This window comes from Hippocampus zosterae, chromosome 5 (assembly GCF_025434085.1).
Source record: "Hippocampus zosterae strain Florida chromosome 5, ASM2543408v3, whole genome shotgun sequence".
Taxonomy (NCBI): domain Eukaryota; kingdom Metazoa; phylum Chordata; class Actinopteri; order Syngnathiformes; family Syngnathidae; genus Hippocampus; species Hippocampus zosterae.
In genome coordinates this window covers 16,658,989-16,680,911 of record NC_067455.1, presented here as the reverse complement: position 1 = coordinate 16,680,911, position 21,923 = coordinate 16,658,989, and the positions used below count along the sequence as shown (strand labels likewise).

Here is a 21,923-nt window from a genome sequence, read left to right as displayed (position 1 = left end):
AGAGCCACGTGGGAGAGCGTGACAAACACATCTCCTTTGTAGTGATATCCTGAGAGTATTTGACCTCCACCAGGAGACGCCGATCAAGATCAGTCACTCTGTAGGACAGCCAAGAGCTTCAACCATGCACAGATCAATAAAACACCCATTGGAGCCATAATCTTTAGTTTATGGCTCTAGTGGACTCACCAAATGACACCTCTCCTGATAATTCAAGTCTATGGACATTGGAAGCATGGCGAGGAACTTGACAGGGAGGTGAAACACTCAAGTTGATCTCGTGGATTTCTTGTGGAACTGAAATAAGTCCATCGGTGTCTGATTCCAGCTGAGTGCACTTGCGGGGAGATCATGAAGGTCTTGTTGGACAGGCAGACACGTGATGACCCAGAAGACCGCAGCAGAAGCACGAACCGGTTTGGTGACGTTGCATCCTCTCCTCAGGAGTAAGATTTCCCCCACCGAGCTAAATGGGTTCATCGAGGAGTTTAATGGGTTCCTCCGACGGTCGATGTCGATGGTCTTAGCTGCCGTGCAGGGCTGTTCACAACCATGCTCATGACGTTGTTCCCTCAAGTGATCGTCTAAGTCAGGGGTCTCAAACTCAGGTCCTGGAGGGCCGCTGTCCTGCATGTTTTCCAAGTCCCCCTGTTGCAACACAGCTAATTCAAATGATCAGATCATCAGCAAGTTCTGCGGAAGCCTGATATTTAACCTGTTCATTTGAATCAGGTGTGTTGCAACAGGGAGACTTGGAAAACATGCAGGACAGCGGCCCTCCAGGACCGGAGTTTAAGACCCCTGCTCTAAGTGGATAGCCAGTGCAGTGAGTTCCTCCAAGATGCGCTTTACTACAAAGTGCAATCATGAAATCTGTTCTCAGCGGCCATTATACGGAAAATAGTAGAATAATCGGCAACAGTTTGCTGACACTGAAAGCAGCCTCTCGGGTGCTATAGCCCCAACATCTGCTGCTATGGTGAATTTTGGGTTTCTGTGTGTTGACCCACAAGAAATAGACATTGACCAATGACCTGTATCTTTTAGGGAGTGGGGAAGAGTTTAGTTTTGTATGGAGCGTAAAAAAGGAATGACTTGCCTTCGTCTCGTCGTCTCGCCAGTTACTGCATCTACACACTATTTCTGTTTTCAGAAGATTAACATTTTTACCGTTGACACGTGTCCAGATAGTTGCGGCTATCATCTGTCAAATGTGACAAGCTGGGAACAATTAGTTTCGCCTCCAATTGCCTCATATTATTATTATTAACCCAGAATAAACAAATTCCATTCTCATTGTTACGCAATGAAATGTTAACCAACAATCGACATTGGCATGCCATAACTCCACCGTCACAAATGCTTTTGTAGTCGTGGCGCTAGACCAGGGATGTTCAAATGACACCATTTGCAGACAACGGTCCGTATTTAGCGGCCAGCGGATTTGCCTGAATCTACTTTCTACGTTGGTTGGCGAGGACTGAAGAGAGTACAGTCGAAGAAAGTGTTATCATCTCCCATTTTCTTGTTTTACACCAATCACCAGGCTTGAGGAATAATGGAATACAAAAGAATCTAACAGTATCCCATTACAGACTCGTTACAGAATATAACACCTAATCAGATGACAGCACACCCACGACCCCCGTGAGGATAAGCGGATCAGATAATGGTTGGATGGATGGATGGTAAACAATAGTCGTTGCGTCCATTTCCACTTTGTGACATGAAAACACATCTTTTCAATTCGGTCTACCGTTGAAATGCATCAATTTCAAAAACAGTTGTTTCCAATAAACTGGCAAAATGCCAATGCAACACAAGACCGTTTAAATCAGGTCTCCCGCTGTCCATAATTGATGATACATTGCCATTCAAAAATTGCCGATGATCGTTACCCCATCACTTCCACAAGGTGGCATTCATTATCTACTACTGTAACTTAATGTATACTTCCAGCCAGAAGACTTGAATGGATTACTACCACTGGGATTTCCGCAACTATCTTCATTTATTCAGAGCACACTGCAGGAAGTTTGATTGAAAGCATGTATCCTTTTAAGATGGTTTTGAACAAGCGTATTCTTTGGCTCTGGACTACATTTTCTGAGAACCACCGAATGGATATATATGAATACGGTGGCACGATGATCTACTGGTTAGCACGCCCGCCTCACAGTGCAGAGGTGCAGGGTTCGAGTTCGGGCCTCGGACTGCCTGTGTGGAGTCTGCATGTTCACCCCGTGGCTGCGTGGGTTTTGCAGCATGCCCGCGACCCTCGTGAGGACAAGCGGTTTAGGAGGTTTATGTTTTTTTGAAGATTCTTTTATTTATTTGGTTTTGAGTTTACGTCCCCCCCACTTACCTCTCCCTTCCAAAAATATTTCAAATGCATTTCAATGGATTTGCTATTCACGGGCTAGCCCAGCTCAACGAGTGTGGATTCACACTATAGTTTATAGTTTTAAGTTGTAATGTCAGCATCATTTTAATATTTTCTTTCACATATAAAAAATATGTCTATGAATATGACGGTTACGTTGTGTATTAAATGCAGATGTAAATATCTAAAAATAAAATGAGAAATGCTGATCTTTTCTCTCATATTTGTCTGTTTTCAACCCAAATATTGTCATACGGCATAACTGAAACAATAATCTTCACCTTTCCAATCCTTTTGGGGTGGGGGTGGGGGGGGGTATTTCTTCATTAATCATGATTTACAAGTGAGAACAAACAACGGACACAACCAGACTGAGGTTGACAGGGAGTTTAAGTCTACAAGAAGCGTGTATGCATGAATGTGTGTGTCCGTGTGTGTGTGTGTGCGTGTGCGTGTGCGTGTGCGTGTGTGCGCACGTGTTCATGATTACAAGGCGAAAGAGATTAAGAATGGATTTTCCACTCCCTCCCGTCAGTGTGGTTGAACCAGCTTGTAATTTCCTGGAGTAATAATTTGAACGGAAAGTCAGTCACTGGGAAACTCCTGCTGCTGTTGCAGTTTGCAGGTTGGTATTTGTTTTTTTTGTGTGTGTGTGTTTTTTTTTCAATCCTTACCCAATCATTTTAAGATTATAGGAATGGTGACAAAAACAAGCCCTTATATATTTTTTTCTGGTGGCTAACTATATTTGTGTCATTTTGGTTTGCAAAGTTGGTTGCTTAATTTATCACTCATCCATTTTCTAGCCAGCTCATCTCGGGTTCATGGATGAGCTGGAGCCTTTCCCAGTTATCTTTGGGGGAGCAGTCGGGCACATCCTGAACTGGTCACCAAACAATCACACGACACTTTTATAGACAAACAACCAGTGACACTATGGACTATTTGTCTTCAATAAATCTAAACTAATACTTGAAATTATTGTTCCTTGAAAAACAGCTCAAGCTCAGGTAGATAAGATGGAGTCTTTGTGAGGAGCTGTTTTCAGATGTTTCTACAGATTTGATTCAGGCCTACACATTGAGTGTTCATTCTAACTCATGGATGTGTTTAGTTTTGAACCATTACAGATGTTGCGTTATGCTTTAGATCAGTGTCATATTGGAAGGAAAACCTCCATCCCAGTCTCATGTCTGTTATTGACTCCAAAAGGTTTTCTTTGAAATTGGCTCCATCCATCTTACCATTCCCTGCGGAAGAATTCGCAGCCCTGGTCCATGATAATGCCAGAGTGCCAGGGACGTGCGGTCAGGGGAGGCAGGTGAGGCAGTGCCGCACCCCTGAACGCGCATTGCATTGCGCAATCATCACAAACTGGGTTGATACATGCAACTGGCACGTCCTGCTTGCCTTACATCTGCACATCAGCAATATAACATTTGCAGATACATTTATTTGATCTGCTTTTCTTAAGTCTGGCTAATGTTTTTAAAACATTTATGTTGAATGTTTTTTGTGACATATTTAGATTTGCTGATGGGAAATAAAACCGCAGTGAAAAGGCATAGGTTGCGGCAGATCGTTCTCTGCCGCAATTAAGAGGGCGTACGTGAGCAAAGAGTTACGTTGCGCTCTTCTTCCGTGCAGAGGCGCCAGGCGAGTCAAGTGCGATCCTTTTTTAAATTTGCTACGTCGGACAGCCAAAATGGAAGAAAAGGATTTTATATCGAAGCTTAAAAACTTCTCAAAACTTGACTTTCAGTCAAAAGTGGACGTGATTAACACAGGTAGACCAACGCCGGAGTGAAAAGGTTTGCTTCAAACTACGGGACAGCCCGGACAACTTTTCAAACGGAGTGGTAAAGAACAGTGATGTGGCTGTCCTTCGAAAACCCGTCTTTACTGTTTTCCCTGCCTTTTGTTCTCGATTTCTCTGGATATTGTGATATAAAAAGCGCAAGGATCGATTTGGCATTGAACGAACAGCGGAGGTTCAACGTTAGCATCCGCAATGCCAAGGTAAGGGAAAACCGAGAGATTGTGAAAGACCTCATTCATGCAACCTGCTTTTTCGCTAAACGGGAGTTGGCATTTCGTGGTCACGACGAGGGGGCAAGCTCTTCTAATCGTGGCGATTATGTAGAACCATCACATGCTTTTGATGAGAAAGATGAGAGGTTAGCTAGACATTTGGACTCATCCAGTGTGCTTTCTGGCTTGTCCAATAGAATACATCCATCCATCCATCCATCATCTACCGCTTATCCGGGGCCGGGTCGCGGGGGCAACAGCTTTAGCAGGGAAGCCCAGACTTCCCTCTCCCTAGCGACTTCTTCCAGCTCTCCCCGGGGGATCCCGAGTCGTTCCCAGGCAAGCTGGGTGACATAGTTTCTCCAGCGTGTCCTGGGTCTTCCTCGGGGTCTCCTCCAGGTGGGACATGCCCGGAACACCTCACCAGGGAGGCGCTCAGGAGGCATCCGAATCAGATGCCCAAGCCACCTCATCTGGCTCCTCTCGATGTGGGGGAGAAGCGGCTCGACTCTGAGCCCCTCCCGGATGACCGAGCTTCTCACCTTATCTCTAAGGGAGAGCCGGGACACCCTGCGGAGAAAACTCATTTCAGCCGCTTGTATCCGGGATCTCGTTCTTTCGGTCACGACCCATAGCTCGTGACCATAGATGAGGGTTGGAACGTAGATCGACCGGTAAATTGAGAGCTTCGCCCTTTGGCTCAGCTCCTTCTTCACCACGACAGACCGATACAACGTCCGCATCACAGCAGACGCTGCACCGATCCGCCTGTCGATCTCCCGCTCCCTCCTACCCCCACTCGTGAACAAGACCCCAAGATACTTGACCAATAGAATACAGAACGATATAATTGAAGCTTTCGGTGATGTGATAATAAATGATCTAAAAAGGGAGATCAATGCTGCCCCATTTGTTTCCATAGAGTTGGACGAGACTACGGATATCACAAACAAAGCACAGATCTGTTATTTTGCGCTATGTTGCCAAAAGTGAAGTGGACTGTGGTGGTGGAAGCATTTTTAGGATTTGATGATGTAAGTGATGATAGGCGAGCCCCTGCTGTAGCTGCGTGTATGTCTTGGAAGTGTTGGAGAAAACAGCTGTGTTAAAAAACTAGTAGCGCAAACCTATGATCCCGATCGCTGGGACAATGATACTCAAATGATGGTCTTGGGTATAATCGATGGCTGTCAGAAGCATCGACATGCTTTTTAATGATGGCGTATGAGGGCATTTTCAGTGAAACTGATGCACTTTTTAGAGTGCTGCAAAACAAAGTCATGGACATTGGATATTGTTGTGCGCGAACCCACGACACCATCGGAGTGGTTGAACGCATGAGACGGGACTTTAACACACTGTATGAGGGATTTGAGCAGAAATGCAGCACACTTGGCCGAAACAACAGTGGAAGAAATCAGTCGGTGAGAGACGAGAGAAAACAAATGTTCGACAAGATTATGGTCAACATCAGTGTTCAGATGAAAACTAGGTTTGATCATTTTGTGAGCTAGCTTTCCTCGGTTTGGTCGACTGTACAAAATTTAATGAGATGTCACAACATTTTGATGACACCAAACTGCAGAGCCTGTCAAAATCTTATAACAAAATAAATTAGTCTAAGAAAAATACAATAGAATATTGTATTTTTACCCATGGGGTCAAATTTTGGATATGAAATAACCAGTAGCCAATTGAATAAGCTACTGCTTTTGGTTGATACATTTGTAAATCTGACACTAAAGGAGTCGGTGCCTCACCAACCATGAACCTCACCGCACGCCACTGCAGAGTGCTCATGGGCCTCTTGGCTGCATCTCTGTTCACTGCTCTCCTTGTTTGGGCTGAAAGTTTGCAGTGGTCTCATCCGCTCACCTTTTCAATATGACTGATCGAACAGTGCTCCACCAGATCGTTAAAGCTTGTGAAATCATTTCATATCCTAATCCTGCTTCCCCACAACTTCCTACTGCTGTTTGTGCCCCAAATATTCTTTGAACAGACCACTCAGACCATCAGAGCAGGTGCATTTATATTGAGACTAGATTACACAGAGCTGGACTCAATTTATCATCATCAGTCACTTCCGGAGTGAGTTGGGAACACTGACCGTAAAGGCGCCAAAGAAAGAAATGTATTCACTTCCTTGTACTCATAGTTGGAATACTTCTTCCAATTATCTTTGGGTGACGTTCTAAAAGGCCTATTACTGATGCTAAAAGAGAACACTTAATAATAGTTTCAAAATAAGGAAATGAAAAGGCCCATTAAAATTGGTATGTCACATTCCGTCAAACGGTACAAAATTGACTGAGATGGCTCCACAGTGCGGGCGAGGCATGATCCAAAACAGAATATGAAAGCAATCTAAAGTCTCATGGCAGCAATGATGAAAAAAAAAAGAAACACTGTCTTTTAAAAATAAATATGTTTAATAGTTACACTAGAAATAACAAAAACAGTATTAATAGTGTCAAAGAATTTACAGCACAAATAAATATATTAATGTGAAAATATACAAAAAAATTGTGGCTGTAAAAACTCAACACAATTGTTTTATTTAAATACAAAAAAAGAATGTTCTCATCAACCGAGGACTTGAGAGGCATTGCCTCTGACCCAGCTGATAGGAGTGAACTCAGTCTCAGGACTTTAGTTTGAGGGTGGCAATATCAGGATTTACTGCTGGCTCACATGGCTGATAAACAGTCTTGCAACTGGCAGAAAACGGCTCGTTGTGTAATGTGTGGCGTTGGGAAACATTTGCCTCTATGTTTGGAGTGCTGTACATGTCATGTATGTCATGCCTCATCTATTGCCTGAACTTTTTACATACGATACTGATTTGAATTCGGAAAGTGAGTTGACCTCTAATGGTAACAATTCAATTGCAAAGTTTGCATTTCCTCATGACGGGATGTCCTCCTGGTTAAACAAAATACTTGAGTGACACTTGCGCTTGTCAGAAAAGCCAGTGAAAGTACCGTGCCAGTTCACCACCTTCAGACTAGAGCCCGACAGACGAGAATCTTCACACAATTAGGTCCAAGCTGAGTAGCAGCAGCAACTACACTCCTTCAGTCCTGAATATGATGTGTCTCCGGGCAAGCAAGTGAAAAACCACATGTCCATTGCCCGAGTCCCGAGTCCAAAATGAAAAGCACCTGTGCTGGTGCATCATCCGCACATACTTGTGACTGGGGTTTCCATCGGTCAAATGCCCCATTATGCCCCTAAACCACACACACACACACCCTCCTCCCTCCCCCTCCACCCTACCCCGCAACCTTCACACCCTCCTTCGGCTGTTGAGTAACATAGCTTCAATTTAAAAATCAGGAATGTCAAAGCTTTGTTTTCAGTCCTTTCCCACCCCACAAAAATCCACAGTCAAACATGTTCGATCTCAAGGCAGATTGAAAGGGAGGAAAAACTAAAATCACTGTAACAATTCATATAAATATTATAATACAGAATACTGAACACATTCTATAAATTAAATGACATTTGAAAAAGGGATATCCAGTAAGTATATACAGACCGTTACCAATAAATTGCTCTGCTGTGGAGGCATGACTTTCTTTGGAGCGCAGACAAAGTCATTGAATACAACAACAGCATGGTTCGGGGGCGGGGGGGTTCCTAGACTGACCTATTCTCAGCTCATCTAGTCACTACCCTTTGTCATATATACCTACATTAATATCCCTTTAGCATGGTCTCAAAACATGTTGTGAAATTAACACAATGTCTAAATAAAAATACAAATAATATACTGTGCATGTCAATAAAAATATCTTTTCCAACCCCAAAAAGTTGTGTGTTGGAGGCAGGACCAGACAGATAGTGGTTTGACACATTTACACCCTGACAAAACGTTCATCTTTCCAAACGAGCATCATAGGTCGTTTTCGCCAAGATTCCGATCAAACTTTCTTGGCGAACCTCTCTTTGGGTTCATGCCATCGTCACTGAACTTCTATTTGGGAAGGTCACATTATTCGTCACCACAGCACGTAACCTGTGTCAGCAGTTGTGTCAAATTCTGTCGTTATACTCTCACATTAACTGCTGTCGCGTCCTACAGTACAGACAAAACGTCTCATCATGTCACAGAGAAGAACACGTTGGGAAACCTGCCATACAGTTCAAGTGCCGCAGGTATCCCCATCAGAATTTGGTGATCCAGCCGCTCCCATTCGGGCCCTTCAGGCAAGATCGGCTTTTGTTGGATGACATTGTGGTCACCAAATTTTCCAGAATGTGAGACGTATATCGGGTTCATGTCCACAGCAGACCAGCATCCAGTGAAGTCTTACATAAAATAAAGTAAAATGTCTTTTCCCCAATTTTATCCGGGAGCTCTGTCACATTTTCCCATTCACACGCCGACAGCGCATTCGTTTTAAATAGTAGCAGCAATACACACTGTTGATGTACTGTACTTAGAGTATATGCACATATATATATATATATATATATATATATATATATATATATATATATATATATATATATATATATATATATATATATATATATATAGCGTTAGATGGAAAAAAGACGGTGGCAAGATCAGAATGGAGAAGGTCCTGTCTTGCATTGTCCTTGAGTGTCCTTGCAGGGAATGCATCCTCAGATTTCAAAGTGCTGTGCGAAAAAGAATTCCTTCATAACAGTGTAGTCTGCGCCTCCTGGTCTCATCTCCTCAGTTTGTCACATCTGCCAAAGAAGAAACAGAAATCTGGTTCAGTGCTCGGAGGCTGATTTGTCTCAGAGTAGAGTATGTTCCATGATCTTACAAATGCAAAGTGCATGCAAATATGTAACGTTTTGAGACAAGGGCAAAGACAGAAAGGAAAGATGGAGTGTGTGTGGCAGGAAGGGGGGCTAAGCATGGAGCATGTATGGCTCGCTACCTTTCAGTTAAAACCTTCATATCAAATGATCATGTTGATTTCAATGTGACAAAAACGGGTTTGCGGCTGAGGCTTATAAAGAGAACTATAAATCGGGAGGGATCTGAACATCCGCCACCACCACATCTCCTGAACGCAAAGCAGCCTGTGAGAATCATGTCATGGTGACGTGTGGTTCTCTAAAACCAGATCAGTGTGGGGGGCCTATTATGGGGGGCCAGTGGGCTCTGAGGTCATATAAGTGACTGGGTCAAAGGAGGTCACGTAGCCTTGTTAACTACAGGCTGCAGCCCGACCACCTCTCTTTTTGGGCGTGTGCTTCACGGACGACAGAGGGATGACACGACTTTAACTCAACTGCATTATGTTTTGAAGTCATGGATGGAACATGAGGATAAAGAAGCAAGCAGCATGGCTATGAATGCATTCATAAATGCACAAATAATCTTTAAAATGGATAACCATGAATCCTTTTAATATGCTACAAGCATGTAGTAAATGCAGTCTTCTTTAACATTTGTCCACCAAAAAGGAAAGCAAGAAAGAGATCATCTCGATTGTGACGAACTACATTGAAGCGCTGTTTAAACTTGGCTGCTTTTCACGATGAATTGAGAATAGCAATGTAACTTTGGCTGCCTGTTTATATGACAACACGGTTGTGTTGGGTCAAAATGCTAACTTCTTAAAAATGGGTCTCTCACTGGCAGTTTTAAAACATGCACCTTCGTCAGTGGTTCTACAAACGGCTGGCGTGCATGAGCCTGCTACATTCAGGTCTGAATTTGCTCTCTCGAAAAAACGCTTTTGGTATTACTCTCTGGAGAACTGTACATCATTTACTGTGACCAGAGGAGACGCATTGTGCTCATAACTCAAATTTTCAAATAGAGACCGGGCCTGGCTGAAAAGAGTCAAAATCTATAAGTGCCCGGGATTGCTTTACCTATGCCAAACTGTGAATATGTGCTGGTCCACTGTTTACTTTTGGATGACATCATGAGAATAAGCTATTGGTGGACATGCACATGGAAAGTGTTGTCAGCATTTTTTCCATGCATAAAACTTGAAACATAAATGCATGCAAACGTGAATATACACTTTGTGGCCTGATTTGATGGAACTAATCGAGCCCCTCGACAGGCTTGCTTGCGCCTCAATGCCTTGAAACCAAATAACAAGTCATGAATGAGATTATGATTACGCATGAGTCTAATTAGAAAATGGAAAACCCGTGAGGAGTACAGTTGGTAATGTCCAATAATATTTCTCTCTTATCTGACAATAAGCTAACCCAAAACATAATCGAATTTGGGATTGTTGCAGTAATAAAACAAAAGGATCGTAATAGATATTATCTTTGACCAGTGAGTCTGAACATGACTAACGGTCACGTGCACCCATTTTCAATCGAACATTGAGCTTTGAATTCAAATGACATGTCACAATCGATGACCACTGCTATTACTTCCGATGCCAACTGGGGTCACGATAGCATTCGACAAGACAATGCAAGCAGTGGGAAGAAGGCAACTGCAGCATCATACACGTGTGCAAACACAACACAGCACCATAAAGCAAGGGGGCAAAGCATGCTTAAGCACAGTGGTGGGTGAAAAGATGAGAAGCCGGGAGAACCTTTTTTTTTTTTTTTTTAAAGCACTTTGTTTAACATGTGCATGGAAAAACAAACCTGCAAGTTCTTTCGTTTAATTCAAGCTGCCTGGACTTGCAGTCTAATTGTGTGAATTTGCAGGAGCATTTACAGGTGAGAGGGTCCTGCACAAACAAGCGCTTTCTTCTCTCTGAACAAGGCGCACAGTGGCTGCAAGGGAAGCAAAAAGGAGAGACAAAAGAGATAGAGAGAGAGTGATCTAAGCTACAGCGCAAAGTCTGCAGAAAGGACAGACGCAGACACTCATGCAAAATCCCGAATCGCTTCTCTTCTCAAATCCCAGCCTTCCCCCCCATCATCTTCTTTCTCTAGATGGTTGAGTGAAGAAAATGTATGCACGCGCAAGATTTGTGGCTGCGATTTAACATTGCAGCGGTTAGACTAATCCGGCAACTCTGGGATCCATGTGTCACGATTCGGTTTTGGGACCAACAGGTGGCAGTGTGGAGCTCCCCTGGCAGCTGCACACCTGTTGGTCATAGGTAATCAGGCCTATAAAAGGACTCCTGCCCGCACACTCAGTGTCGGGTCATTGTTGCGTTTGCTACTGTCATGCTTTGGTTGCTGTTTTTGTTTTCTGTGTTTTATCAATACACATCTTCAAATATACCCTGCTCCTCTCTCCTGCCTGCTTTTTGGGGTCCACCACCACCACCACCACGCAACGTGACAGAATGACCCGACCACCTGGACCCCGCAGGTACGATGGATTTGGTCCCTATTCAACCATGTGCCTGGCGGAGCTCGTCTGCGGCCGACACCCTTCCCCCTTTCAGGCAGCGCTGGTGATGCGGCTGTCTGTCTTGTCAAGCCGCGTCTACGGTGGGCCGAGCCCCGTCCGCGTCCATGTGGAGCCGAGGCTCGTCACGTGTCTGTTCGAGCTGAGTCACATTCACGTCGACGACGAGCCGTGCCACTTCCACGCCCACGTCAGGCCGAGCCCCTGTTCACGTCCGGCTGTTCCATGTCCCCCGCTACGTCGAGCTCCGTCCAAGTCAGGTTCAAGCCGCGTCTACGGTGGGCCGAGCCCCGTCCGCGTCCATGTGGAGCCGAGGCTCGTCACGTGTCTGTTCGAACTGAGTCACATTCACGTCGACGACGAGCCGTGCCACTTCCACGCCCACGTCAGGCCGAGCCCCTGTTCACGTCCGGCTGTTCCATGTCCCCCGTTACGTCGAGCGCCGTCCAAGTCAGGTCACGCCTAGCCGAAAGATTGCCGTTACTTTTGTTCCTGTTCCCTGGCGAGGCAAGCCTTTTGGATGACTTTGGGACGTCTGGGATCCGTCCCTTGAGGGAGGGGTACTGTCACGATTCGGTTTTGGGACCAACAGGTGGCAGTGTGGAGCTCCCCTGGCAGCTGCACACCTGTTGGTCATAGGTAATCAGGCCTATAAAAGGACTCCTGCCCGCACACTCAGTGTCGGGTCATTGTTGCGTTTGCTACTGTCATGCTTTGGTTGCTGTTTTTGTTTTCTGTGTTTTATCAATACACATCTTCAAATATACCCTGCTCCTCTCTCCTGCCTGCTTTTTGGGGTCCACCACCACGCAACGTGACACCATGTGCCCTTCGACCCCTTTGTTTGATCTCCTCCAGGGGAGACACAAGTTCATACATTGTCATCACGTGTCAAGCTTAGCATCCTTGCTGACTGGATTTCATTTTTTGCATCACTGGCAATTTTGTCAACTCATCCACTACCAGCCAATTCTGGACCAAGTCTGAAAAGACGTTTAAAAATGTCTTTGGGAGTGAATGAGTTAAGGGGCTTCGGCGAACCCACAGAGTTTAATTTGCATGATACGCCACAAAACACGCAGAATAGCCGATGTCAACAAAACCATCATATAACCGCTACTTGTAGCAGGCATCCAACGTCAATTAAGCTGGAGTAGACGTTGAAGCCGTCACTGCGTCTGTTAAATTGCTCTCCCAAGATGCAAGGTCAGAATTGAGACAAAACAAGGAACTCACTTGATATATTGGGGTTGTTTGGTGGATATAGTGAGACTGTAAAAAAAAATGCTTTGTCTTACATCCAGCCATCGTGATCAATTCTGTATCGCCTTCTCAAACGACGGTCTGAAAACAGATGCCTAATGACCCGTAGCGTTCAACTTATCAGTAAAACCTCAAGGCTACAAAAATCCACCACATGCCCTTACTTAGATTTATGTAACACTTGCCTGTTGCCTGCAAATATAGCTATCACTGGAGACACGACAGAAGATAAGATGCACCGAGAGTGTGGCAAACAGTTATCGAGGCGGGACAAAACAGACCGAATAACGGCATACGCATTCGAGATTTGATCATATAAATCTTCATGTTGGTACTTTTCCTTCAGTTCTCTCTGTTAGCCTTGACAAACAGAGGTGAAATCAAAGGCAAATGACTTTGAAGGCGCAGCAGGCGGGTTCGTGCTGGGAGAAATCAATCAAATCGAGAAGAAACTAATCAACCAGTCGAGCGTCTGCTTTCTCATTTAGTCTCGTCATTAGCAGGGCGGAATATTGATCCAAATAACGGAGGTGAAACAGGATGTACTGTATGTCTCCGTGACGACAGATGCATGGGGCATCCGCTTTACGGCGTTATCACGTCGAAATAGCTTATTACACGCAGAGCGAAAGGTAACCCACCAACATGGCAGGGCAAAGCTTAGGTCAGTTCAGCCTCACAACAAAAGGTTTTGACTTTGGTAATCAGATCTCATCGCTCCTTGGCTTCCAGCACTTCAACTTTCAAGACCCCGTCGTACAAATCAGCGGTCGCACGCTGCCCTTAATTACTTCAAAAGCCTCGCCTACCTAGAGGTGGGAAGGACGGATATTTGTAAATGTCACCGTGTTAATAAATGTGACTGCATGTGGAGTTGCGGGTTTAACGGTGAGCGGTGGAGTTTTATTTAAATTTAGATTGACCTATTTCTTATTCATTGCCTTGAAATGTACAAGCCACGCCCATGAGATATCTTGAATCTGTGAAGAGTATTCTTCTGCTTTGTCGTCGTAAATTGGGAAGTCCGATGTGAATCACTTACTGTATGCGGACGTGTTCATGTGGTTGCACTGTATCTGACATACTGACTGACTGACTTAAAGTGTATTGAATTTACTCAATTTTATTTTGTCAGGTGGTTGCACAAAATAAAATTACCAGTATATGGATTCAAATACATTGTTGAAGTAGACTATACATCTATGGAAAGAAAAAAGATCCTAATCCAGATGATTTTGTGTGCAGCCATTTAACAAAATAAAGTTGAGTAAATCCAAAACAATAAAAACATTTTTTTTCCTTCAGTGTGTGTTGGTGTGTGTGTGTGTATCAAAACCTGAACTGAAAATGAAGTGATGATGGCGGAGCTATCAAAAGACGCAGCGGTGTGTGTCAACTGATTTAACCGACAGGGTCTCCACTCATCACTCTTTTCATCCTGTATTTGCACCGCTAAAAATATAACTAGGTTAAGTGCCCGACACCTGTTGCCACAATTAGACTGGGGAGGCAGTTGAGGGGTAGATTTGTGCAACTGGAGACGCAGCACAGACGGCAGCGGGTGGTCCGCAGTCTGCAAACTATGCCTCCGTCACTCCCACTGTTTCAGCCACCCCATGAAACTAACGCTGCCATAAAAAGAGCCAAGTGACAGCCCAGTGTACATCGGTGGAATACAGTCTAGAAAAGTGCTGCTCTCTCCCTTCAATACGCGCATATACACTCAGAATAAATCCATTGTTAGGACTCCGGCTGACAGTGTGAGATTAATTTTTGACAAAATGTGTCTTGATGCAAATGAGACAACAGAGCACCACAAGTGAAGGTCCTATTGATTCAGTCGCAACTGGTTCTGAAGGTGAACATTGTGATCAAGGAAGTTGAGCTCAAGTACATTCATGCGGCCCGCCACTCTGACACAACTTTTATCTTTGATCTGCTCAAAACGGATAAGAACAGTCGAGCAACAAGATTTATGTTTCATAACTTCTAACACAAAAGTGCGCATTTGGCCTGGATTGTGTCTGTTGGAATTTCTAAATTGTAGCACAGACATTGACATGTCACATTTTGGTAAACCAAAATATGTCCCAAATGTGCCCGCTGACTGAACTAAAGCAACAAACTATTGCAATGTTCCCCAAACTTTATTGGTTGACACGAACAAAATCTCACGGCATACCACCAAACAAGAATGTCACAAAAAGGACAAAGACTGCCTGAAGCAATGGTCACCTCGTCTCAATTTACTCACAAATTGACAACTAGTCAGGGTGAGGAACGGGTCTGTTCAATTGAACACAAGCTTGATCTACTCGACATAAGCCATTTACCGGTATTATTCTCTTTTAGGAACGGTAGCGAGTGGCTATTATCGCGCTTCTGCCATCTAATGGAGGAGCATTGATGTTGACTGCCGGTCACTATATGTCGCTGGAATATATAGATGAGCATCGACATCTTCATAAATTAATAAAGACGAATCGTCTGACAATTTAAGTGAAATTAAGTATTCCGTGGCGCACGTGATGGCACACTCGTGTGCCACTGGTTGAGAATCACTGAACTATTGAACCAAGTAAACAGGAGTTTCATGTCAATCGCGATGAACAGTTAGGTTTAAATGGAATTATTCCCTATTGTTTTGTTGTATTGTGTCAAAGCCAGACGGCACAATTCATTCATCTTTAGTCAAACTTTATGACATAATGGGGAAAGTATGCGTGTCTGCTTTTCTTTCAGCGCAAGTGCAGGAAGCTATCCAACCAAAATCTTAGAGCTTAAAAAAAAAACAAAAACAAAACAGTAACCCGTAAAATCCCCCGCCCACACACACGCAAACCCTCAGAATATTAAAAAAAAAAGCATAAAAACTCACAACATACTTACTATTCTTTTTCTTTCTTTGCTTGAACTTCGGGCTTTAGTCTGAAAGGAAGAATAACACATACCCAAGCGATAAGGATTTTTTTTTAATCTTGTGATGAAATTGAATGAAAATGCGGGCTGTCTCACCTGCAGTCACACTTTTTATGCTCTGTGAAGCTCAGTTGAATTTTATGTTGCGTGACCAGTGATCTGATCCGCATTACCTTCAAGGAAAACAGCACATGACAAAGAAATGGTCAGCTTCATGCGAACTTTTCCAAGTGTGTAGACCGTACGCCCTCGCCGCTCCCTAATTGAAAAACTTGACGACGTGCGTGCCTGTGCAATCATGTTTTCCGTACTTCTTCAACCATCACGCAGGCCAAAGCGGAGTCGTGCTCAGCGGGCAGGAGGGGCTTTGACCACACGGACATGGTTGTAAACATTACGGCGAAGTAAACGGCATATTTGAAATGCCATGTCTTGCTGCTTCAATTTCTCTTGCCTGAAGAAAAGCTGGTAGCTCGGGAAAAACGTGCAGGCAGTGGCCTGGCAACTTTTCACATGAAATTAGCTATTGGATTGAAAAGACATTTTCCATTCGCTGTGGTTCTCAAAGCAGTGGTACACAGGCTGCCACTCGCGCTCCACCAAAGTATCGCTGAATTAACCGTGCGAAATATTTTGGTGGTTCTCCCCTTTTTTTAACGAGGTCAAGTACATTTGTTCGGTACACTTCAGTTGCATTTAACTTTCGAGTAACTACGCTACGTGGAATTTTTAAACCAATTAGCCATTGCAATTTGCATTTAACTTCTGTTTGCAATATTTTTTAACTGAATCCCTATTTAAGGAAGTACTTTTTTCTTTCCTATTTCCAAATGCCGTGTTCATGTCGAAACGCTTAGGGCTATTATGCTGCTATATTTTAACGTTGATGATGATGGTGGTGCACCAAGTGTGTTATAAGGAAAACGTTTGAGAGTATTGTATTGTATTTTACATTTCTAGGGCAAAATCACAAACTTTTCAACATGTCTTCCGTTCCATTCTCTAATGATGCGTAGTGTTGGATTTAATTGTCATCATCATACTGCATGGAACGTTCGAGAGTTGATTAAGATACAATGTGAGTCCTTAATAACCCACAGCAGAAATAAACTTGAATTGAATGTGAGATGTTTTGCTCCTGGATTAAGAAATCGATGCACACAAGTGACAACGGACCGTGCTTTTCCCAAGCGGACAATTTAGGTTTGTCCACCCTCAACTCACTTGTAACGTAACATTGCGAGTTTCAGATGGCACGCACTCCATCGCCTCATCGTTGCAGCAGCCTCCACACCGAGTGAGGACTACACAGGAAGGCGTGTACGTGTGTTCGGTGTCCTCCGGATACTCCTGGGAGATGTCCACAAGAATTTCTCTGGGCTGGCACCTACTCTTCATGATGACATCTGTCAGTTGGATAACTGAAAAAGAGGAGACGTGGATTTTAAATAGCACAGCAATGAAGACATTACAGTCATCTTAATTGCCATTAGTTATCCTGTGAGATTCTCAACTTAGATATCACTGTCAAATTTGTTTGGGCTCAACAATTCTGCTCTAAGGGAAGGAACGAGAGATTTCATCGCTTTAACAGGAAAAAACATTTTTCATGCATTATTTAGTCGGTGTAAGACGTCAGTTGAAAGTTCAAATGTACACCAAACTAGACCAAAAAAGTGAGGCGGTCGCAGTTTTAAAATGTACGGATTAATTCAGTGGCTTGTGTTAAATTTAGGGATGCATTGACATAACTTTTTTTCAGAACAAGTACTTATATTTCAGTCCTTGCCAGTACCAAGTAGCAATACTTGATAATGCATTACGTGTTGAAATTGTGATAAGAATGTGTTTACCATGAATTATTATTCAGTTATATACATTTCAAATACAATTAATTAATCGACATGGCATTGTTTCACATAAATAAATATGCTTATTCAAGTACAGGACTTTGTTACAGCTGTGGTTGTTGTTGAAAGGGTGCCATGAATAATCGAGTTGATCTGAGTTAGATGGTGTCTTGGTTTGAAGGGGCACAATTTGAAATCAATACCATAGAAAAGAGGCGAAGGACGTAGCATCTGGCGGATAAACATAGGAAGCCGTGTTACCTCTTTGTGTTATAACTACACAGTACGGAAAAAAGGAATACAAGACTGCTTCTTGAGACGACTTGAAGTCATCAACTCAAACCGTGAAAGGAAAACTGCAGTGTCATTTATTCGACCACACACTAAAGACTTCTCTTTACTGGTACTCAACATGCCATGCCGCAGCATGGTCTGCCACCCGGGATGCTGGCGGCTAAGTGACTGGAGTGCTGCTGGCTCGGCTGGAGCCAAGCAGCACGTTGCGGAGCCAAACTCCATGTGCTCGCCTGATCCCACCTGCCTCTGTCGCCACTCGAGTGGGGTTAATCATCTATTTTGCAGAGCATATAACTTAGTTATTCTAAAAGTATCTCCGCACGGCTGACATGGAAAGCATACGCCAAGCTGGTCATGTCGTATCGGTGTGTAGTAGTGAAGTATTTTTAGGAGTAGCGAGTACTAATTACCGGAATTGGTATCGGTGCATCCCTTGTTAAATCACGACTCAGTCAATATAACAAAGGTCGGCTCAGTCGTGCCTCCCCTTGTGCAGCCAAGAATAATCCACCCAGGAGCCAATCAGCCTGAGCCATCAGTGTCCCTTTCTAAACTTCTGACCCTGGTTAGTCAGGGCAGCCTCAACTCAGGCACTGTGGCGCCGAGGGTCATCGCTGACATTTGACCCTATAAGCCCAACGCTGTGTTAGATGAGTATTTGGAATAATGCCAGTGACTTAAATGTGAGCCAATTGATGGTAATGATGCCTACAGATCCCTTGAATCCTAATTGAAGAATTCACTCGAATTGATTGACTGCACCAGTTACCAATTGATGACTCAAGCACCAAAGACAAACTGCTAAAAGTCAGTGGTTGCTCTTGTCAATCTGACAGGTGCTTGATAGCGTTTGAAGAGGTAGAGGAAGTCTGCCACCTGCGTGCTCTTGAACTTTACAATCTGACACTATCACCCCAATAACAATCACATGACCCTGTGCCTTTGCTCAGAGATGATGTCTGCTGCAGCCAATCGCGTGTCTACATCCATCACCGTTCAAAGGGTCCAACCTTGGCCTAAGCACAACAGTGTCACTGTCAAACAAACACACATATGACACTAAACCAAGGCTGACTGCAGATGTATTGACTGGGCGGCTGCTGCAACAGAGTAGCTCAAATGAAGCCACACAAACTTTCTCCCAACGTGAATTATTATAGATATCCCGGCAGTGCAATCTGAACCTCTTTTATAGGGACTCCAAAGTCCCAAGTCAGACCTTTAACCAGCCTGGGAACTGTGACAAATGTTTCCTTAAGATAGAAATGTGGACTACTGTATTTAAAAACAAAGCTTTACACACACACACACAATGTATTCTATATACTGTACATATCATGGAAAATACAAATGTTTATTATACGTCCACTAGGTGGCCCTATATCCATCTGGCCTTGTCGTAGATGAAAGAACTTTTATTTTAAGCCAAGAAATGGAACACTCACCTTCATTTTTACTCTTATCCACTCCCTTGTTAATGCTGGCAGTCTGCAAGAGATGCACAAGAGCCCGTGTGTGTCATTTTCTTGAAATCAGTGCAGCATATATATATATATATATATATATATATATATATATATATATATATATATATATGATCGAATCCATACATTAAATGTAAACAGCACATTTTATGAAGTTACACACACACACAACACTTTTTTCAGAGTTGCCCTAGATGCAGTTTTAATTCATGTAAGCGTATAACAACACAGATTCGTATTCAAATACGTCACGTTGTCAAACTGTAAAAGGCATACCGAGAAGCCATTTGTGTCTATTGTATGCGTGTTTGCTCAGGCGTTAGAGTCTGCGCTTATTTTTTGATGGTGACGTGACGACATGCTGCATCATCTGTTTACCTAACGTGGCTGCTGCAATTGACCGAAGGTATTGCGTGAGAAATTCTGCGTCGGTAAACGTGGTGTGAAGGAGGTTGGCATCCTGCAGGGAGGCCGGTTAGGTGAAACCGAATCTCAGTTTCCACATATTCCGAATCACCGTGGGGGAAAATAGAACGGGACTGAACTCGTGGGCGTAATCGCTGAGAGGACTGGATCAAATACACTGCGCGCGTAATGTATAATTCGCTCGGCGCTCGACGTAACTCTCGCGAGCGCTCATCAGTCAAGCGGTTAGAATGACAGCTTGTGCGTAGTCTCCTTTTTGAGTTTATGATTGAGGTTCCTAATATGAATTGTATGCGAAGGTCTTGCCCGGCATCGAAACAAACGTGCCGCGTTGCCTTTTTACTTGCTCATTTTCCCCCCTCGTGCTTTTAATTCATTCCAGCCGTTATGGGTCTTGCCTCGGAGCAAGGTGGTCTCTGGTACGATTCCAGTGTCGGCCACTTTTGACACCTGACTTCGGGGCGGGGACAGGGGTAGGGGAAAGCGGGTTTCTCCCTTATGTATTTTCGGTTTCCACCCACAATCAAACAAACACGTAGACAGTTGACTGTCCAAGGCGACACGGTTGCTGCTGCACCTGGGATGGGTTTAATACAGAGAACAATTTTCTTTGTACTTTTGTACGTACGTGACAAATAAATACGATTATTACGGACATATGTCATCGCTCGGTTCATTGTGTCGAACGTACAGTAAATTGATGGAATGCCACAATGGAAGTAGCCTATTATCTCGCCGGTGACGGGGCACATGCTCTTTTGCCACAGTGATGACGTTATAAATGACATTGCATTTGCCATTGAAGCAAATGTTTTCCGGAATTACAGATGTAAATACGTATTCATCGGCAAACTGGAAACATCTACACCAAACAATTAGAAATAATTGACTTCCTTGAGAATTCTCGCAACATATGCCAAGTACGATACCATGCAATTAGTTATCAAGTTATTAATCAGTTATACTTAGACGAACTGCTCTGTGTAAAACTTACCTTTACAGTGGATAGATGAAGAACTGCTGCCAGGAGAATTTGTACAAAACTAAAAACAATGTTCATGATTGTAACTCCACAAAAGTCTAAAAAGCCCAGGCGTCGGTTAAAATGCTAATAAAACAATGTTTTAAAAAAAGAATGAGCAAACAGTCAAAAAAAATAATATTATTAAAAAAAAAAAGCGGCAAATTTTTGCTATAGTGAAATCGAATCCATATCTTCCGGGCGCATGTGGCACGGTGTTGTCTCCTCGCAGGCAATGTTACCATCCAACAGGCATTGCTCATCCACAGACAAAGACGCTGTGTTGGGGTCTGAAATCCACAGGAGAACAGATCGATCCTCCACATACGTTCAACTCTTGATAAAGGAAGCGGATCGGCTCAGCAACTTTGCGCGCCGGTTGTTTTACACTCCCGCAACAGCATGAAGGAGCGTGGCAGAATAAGAGCAGCGTTGGTCGGTAATAAGTGATCCAATTGACCCCCTCCCTTTCTTCACGCCTTTTGTCGTCCTTTATTCAACCACAGTCTCGGTCTTCTCTTGTTGTCTGTGGTTGTTTCTATCGTAAACACAGACGTCGGCTTTTTACCGGCTCAGCTCAGCTGTACCAGGTTGTCGAGCGCCCTATGTGCTCTCGGTGGTAGGCGCCGGGGTTCACTGCTTATTATTAAAGGTGTAGGAGCATCAGCGAGCCTGAGGATCGCTTTGGAGGCGGGGCAACGAAGAACAGCCAATAGGAGCATCTAAACCAAGGGCTGTTCGTCATTGAGGAAAGCGTTATCCCAGCCAGGATGGTTTTTCCAAGTGGATGGACGCAATTAACGATATCCTGGCCAAATGGGTTTACCTAAAAAAAAAAAAAAGACGATGAAAGTAAGGATTTGTTTTTCAAAGGTAGAAAATAATGACAATACCAAAGTCAGTCTCTTACCATACA

General features: G+C 43.7%; 1 protein-coding gene across 3 annotated transcripts; it reads right to left on the bottom strand.

Annotated features, from left to right (window-relative positions):
- Positions 1–6,825: 6,825 nt before the first annotated feature.
- Positions 6,826–21,663, bottom strand: vegfaa (vascular endothelial growth factor Aa). 3 transcript variants are annotated; one of them, XM_052066455.1, is made up of 7 exons: positions 20,981–21,663; positions 19,522–19,564; positions 17,154–17,350; positions 16,026–16,102; positions 15,900–15,938; positions 11,027–11,158; positions 6,826–9,136 (listed from the first exon to the last, which is right to left on the bottom strand). In XM_052066455.1, the coding sequence occupies exons 1-7, from the start codon at positions 21,044–21,046 to the stop codon at positions 9,115–9,117; spliced, it is 576 nt and encodes a 191-aa protein (XP_051922415.1). In that variant the 5' UTR covers positions 21,047–21,663; the 3' UTR covers positions 6,826–9,114. The 3 variants fall into 3 exon arrangements, with proteins under 3 accessions (XP_051922415.1, XP_051922417.1, XP_051922416.1); XM_052066457.1 differs by lacking the exon at positions 11,027–11,158 and having other exon boundaries at positions 15,896–15,938; positions 20,981–21,662; XM_052066456.1 differs by lacking the exon at positions 11,027–11,158 and having other exon boundaries at positions 20,981–21,662.
- Positions 21,664–21,923: the final 260 nt, after the last annotated feature.

Excerpts from the sequence above, each read along its gene's own strand:
- vegfaa (XM_052066455.1), bottom strand. The coding sequence starts at position 21,046 with ATGAACATTGTTTTTAGTTTTGTACAAATTCTCCTGGCAGCAGTTCTT. Across the intron at positions 15,939-16,025 it reads CATAAAAAGTGTGACTGCAG|ACTAAAGCCCGAAGTTCAAG; the intron begins GTGAGACAGCCC and ends TCTTCCTTTCAG. Across the intron at positions 11,159-15,899 it reads GCAAAGAAAGAAAAAGAATA|CCACTGTGCGCCTTGTTCAG; the intron begins GTAAGTATGTTG and ends CTTCCCTTGCAG.